This window comes from Acipenser ruthenus, unplaced genomic scaffold, assembly GCF_902713425.1.
Source record: "Acipenser ruthenus unplaced genomic scaffold, fAciRut3.2 maternal haplotype, whole genome shotgun sequence".
NCBI lineage: Eukaryota > Metazoa > Chordata > Actinopteri > Acipenseriformes > Acipenseridae > Acipenser > Acipenser ruthenus.
Window position 1 is genome coordinate 5,719 of NW_026708049.1, and position 9,441 is coordinate 15,159.

The 9,441-nt window shown below is 42.2% G+C and overlaps 1 protein-coding gene across 1 annotated transcript; it reads left to right on the forward strand.

Moving 5' to 3' along the window:
• Positions 1 to 412: 412 nt before the first annotated feature.
• LOC131728709 (uncharacterized) lies at positions 413 to 8,391 on the forward strand (the record flags this gene model as incomplete). The annotated part of the gene is made up of 14 exons (XM_059019692.1): positions 413 to 1,621; positions 1,705 to 1,823; positions 2,100 to 2,253; positions 2,671 to 2,795; positions 3,067 to 3,256; positions 3,483 to 3,607; positions 3,715 to 3,961; positions 4,917 to 5,045; positions 5,268 to 5,468; positions 5,586 to 5,707; positions 6,144 to 6,342; positions 6,418 to 6,542; positions 7,952 to 8,186; positions 8,267 to 8,391. Coding segments are annotated over exons 1-14 (3,240 nt in total), but the record flags the coding sequence as incomplete, so codon positions are not given.
• Between the last annotated feature and the right edge of the window lie 1,050 nt (positions 8,392 to 9,441).

The following is a 9,441-nucleotide window of genomic DNA, read 5'->3' on the forward strand; positions in this document are numbered from 1 at the left end:
GTACATGCTCTTTCAAATAAACTTGTTATGGTTTTGAATGTGCGGTCGATCGATATTATTATCATTGCTTGCGCCCCGGCACCTCTTTGTTTACACATTAAGCACTGGTGACTATCGTTTACAGGAACCGTTGATTCTTCATTTTTATTGTTTCTTTCATTACGTTCATTCCTATATCTAACGCGATGCTATTTTCATCTTTTAAGTATAGGGCACGTCTACACACGTTTCTCAGCATACTGACATTTTTTGAAAATTAAATCCGGTGATTTTCTCTCGTGCAGAATTGAGTCTAGCAGTGCTTTACCAATGATCTAAAAATGTTGATAATTCAACGGCAGCAATTGGCTTGTCAATTACAAATTCAATTAAAACACTTTAAGCCTCACAACTTAAATACCCGCGCCCGTAGAACTCAGACATATTGACTGCTTTTTTGTGTGTGGTTTTTTTGGTGGCATTTTATTTACAATAACGATGTTACGGAGAGGGCAGGCGATGCTGCCTTTCTTCTTATTGGCCTGGGTCTTGAGGCTCACACAAGCTCTTGCTTCAGCTCATGATCGCCTGCAGGATGAAGCGGCTGCAAATTCCATGTCAGGGACAGGAAACTTGGATCGTGGAGGGAACTTGAGCTTGCCTGCTGATTTAGCCATTCCTTATGCTGAGGATGTTTTTTCTAAACCAGATAACTTTTCACCAAATGGAAAAAGTGAACTTTTTGAGGTTGCTGGGTATTCTGCAGATCAACAGAGGCAGTCTCTTGATCATGTGTTTTCTGAGTCTGATGCTGCAAACCATGGACTTTTTGATTTCAGCCAGCATTCTAGGTATGATGAGGATGCACTTGAACAGCCTGTCTCTTCCAATCTGTATAGTGATCACTTCAATTCTGATTTGACCAAGAACTCTGTCCCTTTTGTTGCTGATGAGTACCATATGGCTTCAGAATCTGAAGGCGATGTGGAACATGTACTCTTTACTGATCAGAGTAATGACCGTGATGCGGACTTCCCTCAAGTCTTTGCATATGCTGATTTGGCTACTTCCGATAAAGAAAATGTGTCTAATATTGCTACCCTTCTAGAAGATAATGATTCTGTTATTAATCTTGCCGCAGACGTGGGTATAGGTGAACTTGGCAAAGAGTTTGATTCTTCTGACAACTATAAATCTGGTACCTATTCTGAAACCCTAGGCTATGAGTCTGTTGCCTTTGCAGATCTTGAAAAGAAAGGCACTGATACTTTGCGTCCTGATGTGCATTCCTATCATCGTGAGGACCTAGTTACTGGTGACCTTGCTGGAATGCCCGTTTCTTCTTTTGACCGCTCTGTACTTACCGATATAAATCTGGAGTTGCATAAAGCTCTTTCTCCAGCTTTTAAAATTGCCAGTGCACGCAACTCTCCTGTTCTCTCTGAAGGTGACGGGTTGCCAAGCAGCATCTATGATGCCTCTGTAGGGCTCTATGGTGTATTTAATCTACCTATTACCCCAGAAAACCCTCCTCCCCATAGCACAGGAGAGCCATCCACCCTGGCTTCCGCAACTACATGCGGTGTTGCAGACATGACCATCAAATTGTTTGGTGGAAGGTTGACGGACCTTAAAGTGCAAGGTAAGGGTTCTTGCCAACGTGGTATCTGTTTAATTCTGGAAGAGGTACGGTTATCAAGTCTCATTGTAACTATTCCCCCGCAGCCGACTTCATATTTGTTGAAGTAAGCAAGATTCCGCAGAGGTGCAGGTACAAGGTGTTGGAGAGAAATGGAGTGGTCCACTTTACAACTGCCTTCAAAGGTTGCAATGTGAAGGCACTGGTAAGATTTAGATTCATAACTTTTTTAAAGTCTGCTACGTCATCGGATCCACACTTGCTGGCCTTGTACAGTATAAATGTTAAACTGACAAAGCAAATGCCATGGGACTGCTGTTCCACATATACAACTAACTTAATTTCTTAAATGTTCTTCATCTTGGGTGGTTTTTGTCAAATACAGAGCGTCTGCTTTCATCGTTATTGAGGTTCTTTACAATCTCAGATGCTGGCTAGAACAGTCCCGTTCAACTTTGACATTTTTTACTTTTGCTTGCAGGGTGGGCAATATGTCCTGACCCTGATGTGGCGGAACCACTATGTGCATATGTCCTGTCCAATTTCTACACCTGATGGACCTATTACAATCTGTGGTAAGAGTAGCATGACCATCAAACTCCCAGCAGGACCAATAGAAGCGCTTCGTGTAAAAAGTGAGTTTCTGCCTGGCACTAAATGGAATGTATGGGTGTATTTGCTTCACCATATACCTTGCTGCAACTCCTTGTATGCATTTGAAACTGTTGCATGTATGCTACAGTACATGTTTCTTCTGTCCTTGAACATAAGGACTACAGCACCCTTTTCAAGAGCATTTTCGATTTCAGTTTTTGAAGTACTGGTGGTAGTGTGGTGGTTAGTCTTGGGTGCACTTGAGGGATGGATTATACTGGGATCTGTGGGTGAGATGAGCGATGGATTAGTTTTTTGCAAATGTTTGGTAGCAGTTCTGAGTAACTACATGTAAGATTTATTCTGTAGCTGTTTTCCTCTCGCTGCTGTGTAGCCAATTGAGAAACTCTGCCTATTTAATAGATCCGGAGATCTCACTAAATTTCTTCTAATTGTAGATAAATTCAACAAATGGGTATCCATTTATGAAGTTGCTGTTAAATGCAAATATCAACTGTTGAGTGATTCAGAGGGAAGGATCACTTTCACTACTTCCTACAATGGATGTCACGTGAGGAGATTGGTACGTGTATCCTGCTTTCCACCAGTATCGGAAACATTATGCTCTGTATACAGCCTGCATTGTAACCTAGGAAGAATGGACCAATACAAAATGATGTGTGAAATTTATATAATGGGTTTATTTTCCCATTTCAATATTGGAATTGTTGCACTCAATTTGGCTGTTCACTTCTATAATGTGAACCTAGGATGGCCTTCCTACCTGTAGGAACAGGATACTGCGAAGATTAAAACTCCAGTGACGCCATTATTTATATTTTTGACCCTCCTAGATGGATCGTTATTTCTATAACCTCTACTATCAAATGGCTCCAGGGAAGCTAGGACAGGCACTCGTGTCTTGTAGGACCGGAATTAATGTTACAGTCCCACCTGAAGAGTCTTTGCCTTCTGTGTTTTGTGGCAAGTCTGGCATGATGATCAAATTGCCTAAAGGAAGTCTTAATGCAGTCAAAGTGAGAGGTGAGCTGCATCTATGTTCCTCTGAATTCTGATAGTGTCAACCCACCGCTCCTTACTGGTTGACGTAGAAATTGAAGTCGTGACCCATTCGCATGTTCAATTGCATATGGTTCTTGGCTGGCTGGCTACTACTGGAGTAGTACAACTGAAGCCTCGAACAGACCTTGTATAATAAGCATTTAGAAAGAACTTGCTGTGCAGGGAACTCATGGCATTTCTTCTACAGATGGTTTTGACAAGGCAATACCTGTCGGTAGTATTGCCGAGCAATGCAATTATCAACTCTTTCAAATGAAGACTGGACACATCATCTTGATTGCTTCCTTCCAAAGCTGTCAAGTTGCATTTGTGGTAAGACTATTGAGGCCATGATTTATTAAATGTTGCTGCATGCTTCCAGTAAACTGCTTCAGTACAAGCAATACTGAATATGCCAATAACAGAATTTCTCTTTTAAGGATGGTTGCTTTGCCTTGAGCCTCCAATTCCAGCATGCTGATGGTGTAATGGGAGAGGCGTCTGTGCTTTGCCATGCGGGTGGGAAGCCAAAACCAACTTCCCAACCCGAGACTCCTACAACTCAAGAAGTAACTTCCAGTATACTGTCTACAGTAATTCCTGCAGATGTGTCTGCTACCATCTGCAACAAGGATGGCATGACAGTAGTGCTACCCAATGGTCCTTGGTGGGGGATTAGAGTGAAAGGTGAGGGTTGTGTGGCTTCTTTTTCTTTCTCCCACCAGTGAGTTGACTAATGGAGGCACATACAGATTGACATTTATTCATTCACTCCCCTTGGTAGCTTAGGGTGGGCATTCCACAGCACTGATCACAATATTGCCCACTGTTCTTGGCTCTTGGAAAGCTATTCAAACAACTGGTGACTATCAGAGTACTGATGCCCGATTAGCTGGTATATTTGGTTAACCAATGCATGGTGAATGTGTCTTATGCTTGTTCCCTTTATTTTTGGCTTAAAGCTGTAATGGAATTTCAAATACTGAAGGCAGGTTCACACTGGGTATAAGATCCAGATGGACGCAGGCTGTAGTTCACACTGAGCAATCTTCTCCCTGGGTTTAATTTATTCTGACTAGTTTAAAAAAAGACAACTTTTGGAGGTTCGGCGAGTCCTGCACAACTGCTTTTAATTTGTACATGGTATAACTGTAGAGCCAAAAAAAAAAAAATGATCCAAATGAGAAATTCACTGACGGCAAATGCCACCATTCAGTTTCATGGTTGGTAAGATCGCTGACATTTGCTCAGACTTTCAGATAACAACCTGTTTAATTTAACCATCCCACTTTCAGTAGGCTGCTGAGACGCACATCAAACACTGTTTAAATTCCTGAGCTGTTAGTTTTCATTCTGATTATCTGTTTGATACTGTACATGCTTAATTCTTTTCTGCTACATCTGTAAGTGTCATTTTATTTCAAACAATAAACGGTAAATTGTATTACTTTTAAAATTCTAAAGGAAAGAGGCATGTGGTTGGCTGAAATGTGAGTGATGCCACCAACTTGACGCTGAGAAGTTAATCTTCCCAACTCGTCCGCAGCGTCTACGCTTTGAACGCAAGGTGGTCCGTCTGAATCGTATGCCCAGTGTGAACCCGCATCTCTACTTGCTGTAATGATGTCTCCTTTTATTGCAGATCTTTCTGGCAAAGAGATCACTGTGACTAGTGCTTTGGCAGAACGATGCCATTACAATCTCTCTCTGCATCTGGAGAAAATAATCTTTACAACTACCTACACTGGCTGTTTTGTTGAGGAAGTGGCAAGTACATTTCAAGTGACACTAGAACACTTTTTGTGGTTCCCTGGGGGCTAGCTTGATCTGTAATCTCTTAATATTTCAGTTTGACCTTGAGGTAACATTTTCATCCATAAAGTTGAATAGGACTTTACTGGACATTCCGTTTGTACATCCTTACATGGCAGTGGTACTTGTGTGAAATTGTATGTGCTTTTACAAGTATTGGTCATTTGTTCCTACTAGGGAGGTCGGTATGTCCTGACTGTCCTGTACAGGACAGCTACTTGGAATCGAGGGTCTGTGCGGCTGGAATGCCCAACCAGTGCTGGAAGCCCTACAGAATTGCCTCCTCTTCCAGCCACTGTGGGGAAACCCATTCCTGTCTGCAGGTCCTCTAACATGACTGTGGTGCTGCCGGCAGGATCTCTAGAAAAAGTCTTTGTACTAGGTGTGTTGCGAGGTTGATTTGGGTACTAGAACCTTTTTGCAGTGGGGTACTTAAACTAGAAACTATCAATGGCTAGTCCTATCCTGGATGTGAACTCATGGATTCGTTTTGTTTCAGATGAATTCAAGAGGCCAGTAAAAGTCATTGATGCGCCCAAGTCATGCAATTACAGCTTGGTGGAGAGACGAGGACGGATCCTCTTCACAGCTCCCTACAGTGCCTGTGATGTCAAGATCTTGGTAATTTTCCTCGGTGTTTGTGTACTCTATGCCAATGGGGACGCGTGTAATCATCTACATGTCTCTTGCATTTGATTCTGGAGGTTTCGTTTGTTTTTGACATTTCTGTACATGCTGTTCTGGTCATCAACTTTCATAACGGATGGCTCTAACGTTGCATCTTTATACCCCCTACACACCTTGTGATGAGACTGCTAAATCCTTCATCTACTTCTACTTGATGGCAAAATTGGCATGCCAGTTTACTTTGAATTTTATAGTGGTCACTGAGTTTTGTTGGTTGAGTAATCCAATTGGCTTAAATGGGCCAAATGGCATTCATTCCTTTTTTTAATGAATTGTATTAACGGTATCAAATCAACTGGCATTGGCATTTTGTCCAACCGAAGCTTTGATACTTTGCCACTGTCTCCTCCTTCTCCCCTTGTACATGTAGAATGGAAACTATGTCCTGACCATTATGTCTACAAGTTATTCTGGAGGCTTTGCATCAGTGCAGGTAGAATGCCCTACCACTGGAGAACCAACAAAACCCCCTCCCTCTACAAAACCCATTCCTCCAACTCCTGTCTGTGGAGCTTCCAGCATGATGGTGGCGCTGCCTGAGGGACCTCTGGAACAAGTCAAGATAATGAGTGAGGATTATTTAGATTTTATATGAAATATATACATTGTTCTGGTAATCTCATGGAAACTTGTCTACTTTGTAGATGACTCTAATGGGCTATGGGTAGCTGTAAAGGATGTCCCAAAGAACTGCAACTACACACTGATGAAGGAAAGAGGAAGAAACCTCTTCATAACCTCCTACAAGGCCTGTCATGTCAGGATACTGGTAATGACTAACCCTCTGATCTGGGCAACATGATATAAATGAGCAGGGCCCATTGTATTGGGTTCCATTTACTGTGCATTTGTAATGAAGGAAGTCATTAAGGTTATGGTGGCCTCCTGCTGGTTAACTTTTCGGGTGTTTTTTTTAAGCATACATATGTGCTGTAATGCTATTTCGGGACTAAGCACCTGCATTCTGGACCTGTGCTGTATTTGCTGCATCCAGTAAAAGCACTCGCGTAGAGTGCAGGATGCGCCCTATAGTCTGGACTTCGCTGGTTTGAGTCCAGGCTGTTCTGTGCACCAGCGACCCCTGTGGTCTGGCCAGGCGCCTGCGGGCTTGCCTGTAAGCTGCCCAGGACTGCGTTGTCCTCCGACGCCGTAGCTCTGAGCTGGCTGCACGGTGAGTCTGCAGTGTGGACAGCTTCAGAAGACCGCGTGTGTTTGTCTTTGCCCCTCCCGAGTCAGCGCAGGGGTGGTATCGGTGAGCTGAGCCAAACAAAATAATTGAACACTACTAAATTGGGGAGAAAATAAGAAATAACTAACTGGTGACCTGTAAATTTAAGAGGGCGGGGGTGGGGTGAAAGAAACCTTGCCTGTCCCTTTCACTGCAGTAACTTAATCAGGGTGTGCAGCCATTGTGTAATCTACGATGTCAGAACATTGCTAATGTGTGGTCAACATCTTCATGGCTCTTTACACAGCCTGTTGGCAGGGGTCCATCTATTAACCCTTTCAGGACCGAGCATTTCAGTGAGACTCCCCCAGGACCAGGTGCTTTTTGGCTGTACGTGACTCTCTTCCTATAAATTCACTACAAACCTTTTTTTTTTTATTTTTTTTTTACAATAGCATCTTGCAAATGGCGTCATTTTTGGAACACTGGAGAACATTAAAGTACTTCAGAGACCGTATGAACTCTGCAGTAACACCATTTTGTATGGGGGGGGGGGGGGGAGATTTTTTTTTTTTTGTAATTCGACTTCGATACATGTATATACACCGATACCCAAAGAACCTTGCAGTACTCCCTGAATATTTTATTGAAAAATAGGGGCAGATAAGACATAGTAAATGTTTATTCTCAGGGTCTTTTATAAGCAATAATGGACACTACTCACTCTTTTTAATCGTCTTTGCACGATCACGTCCTAAAAGCCCACTTCAGTATGGTCGTGTTCACAATATCCTGGTCATTAAAGGGTTAACTAGAAGTTGCAGAGCCATATGGCTGGCCTTTAGTCTACTAGTAATTTTGTCATTTCTTCCATGTCTGTTGGTAAGTTAAGCTTTGAATGTGTTGTATAGCACATTGGATTTCAAGTAAATCAAAGTTGAGGAGTGTTCCCCACTGTAATCTCTTGGTGTCAATGACGATTTTCTTGTGACTACCCTTTAACTTTCCAGAATAAAAACTATGTCTTGACTATAATCTACACAACTGCAACTGGGATAAGAGGGATGGTGCAAATGACTTGTCCAGCAGTAGAGACAACAACCCATACTACTAGGACTACAACTATTAGGAAGCCAGGGACTACTGGGAAACCTACAAAACCAACTCTCCCTCCCACTCCTGTCTGCAAAGCCTCCAGCATGACTGTAGCCCTGCCCTCTGGGTCACTACAAGTTTTGTTATTGAGTGAGTTTGAATTTGGCTCAAACATTTTTGGAGGGACCTGATTAGTCTTGGTGGTTCATGTCCATCTGGTTTCTTTGTAGATCTGTCCAACGAATGGGTAGATATCGGTGCTGCTCCCAGTTACTGCAACTACAGTTTGGTGCAGGGAAGAGGCGGCAGAAACTTCTTTACAGCCCCCTACAGGGCTTGTGATGTCCAGATACAGGTAGGAATATTGTATGGCAATCCTCACTTTGATCTGTAGACAAAAGCATTGTTAATCTTCACTTGTATTTGAAGGCAGAAAATGGAATTGAAATTTAGTGGAAGCGGTTTAGTACCCAACTACATAATCTTGATGTGCCAATTCCACGATCTACAGCTGTGGCCTATTTCCATCCCCCTATAGAATTAACCAATGTTCATTCATATATGCACACACCTCCTATACATTCTAGCCTTTTCTTACTAGCCCTTCACCTGGTAAATGGTAATTCAGTCACGTTATGACTGACAATGAATCTGACAAACTGTAGGATGTGCTAAACACATTTCGGAATAAAACTGAAGCCAACGTTAAATCAACAAAGTTCAACCAAGAAACCCCATATGAAGTTTAAAAGAGGTAGTATGAAGGGTAATTCAATTTTGATCCAACTGTAGCTCCACAAATAGTAAAACAAACATACCTGTACATTGTGTAGTCAAATGATCGCTGGATGTGAATGCTTGTTTCTGAACGGTATTTGCGTGTAATATGAAACCCAGGAGGCTGAAACTTTATGCAAGACACAACCGTTTTGGGGCCGCTCCTTGAGTTCAAGCCCTAGGCACATGCCAGTTTGACGATGCCTTAATCCGGCCCTGATTACATGATTTATCTATTGCGTAAAAGTTTACTTGCTAAATTTGCCAGGAGCCCCGGCGCTTATTTCGAGACTCTGTGTTTTATTCTGCAAGATCACGAACATCTGCAAATACTTCAGATGCAATCATGAAAAAGCTGCCTGCACACATTTATAGAAATGACAAATTGCAACATTCCTGCAACGCCATTAAAATGTTGTAATAACAGAATGTATTGTGGTAATAAAACAGTAAAATCCACTATCCAACCCTCTGAATTGGAACACAACCATGTAAGGTAGGCCTGCAGCACAAATGTACGGCACATTAACTTTACTGATATTAAACGCTAAATTGGTAAACATTTCTTGTTCATTATTTCAGTATTCATAACCTGGCATTTAAGAAATCTGGTATTTATTGACCATAT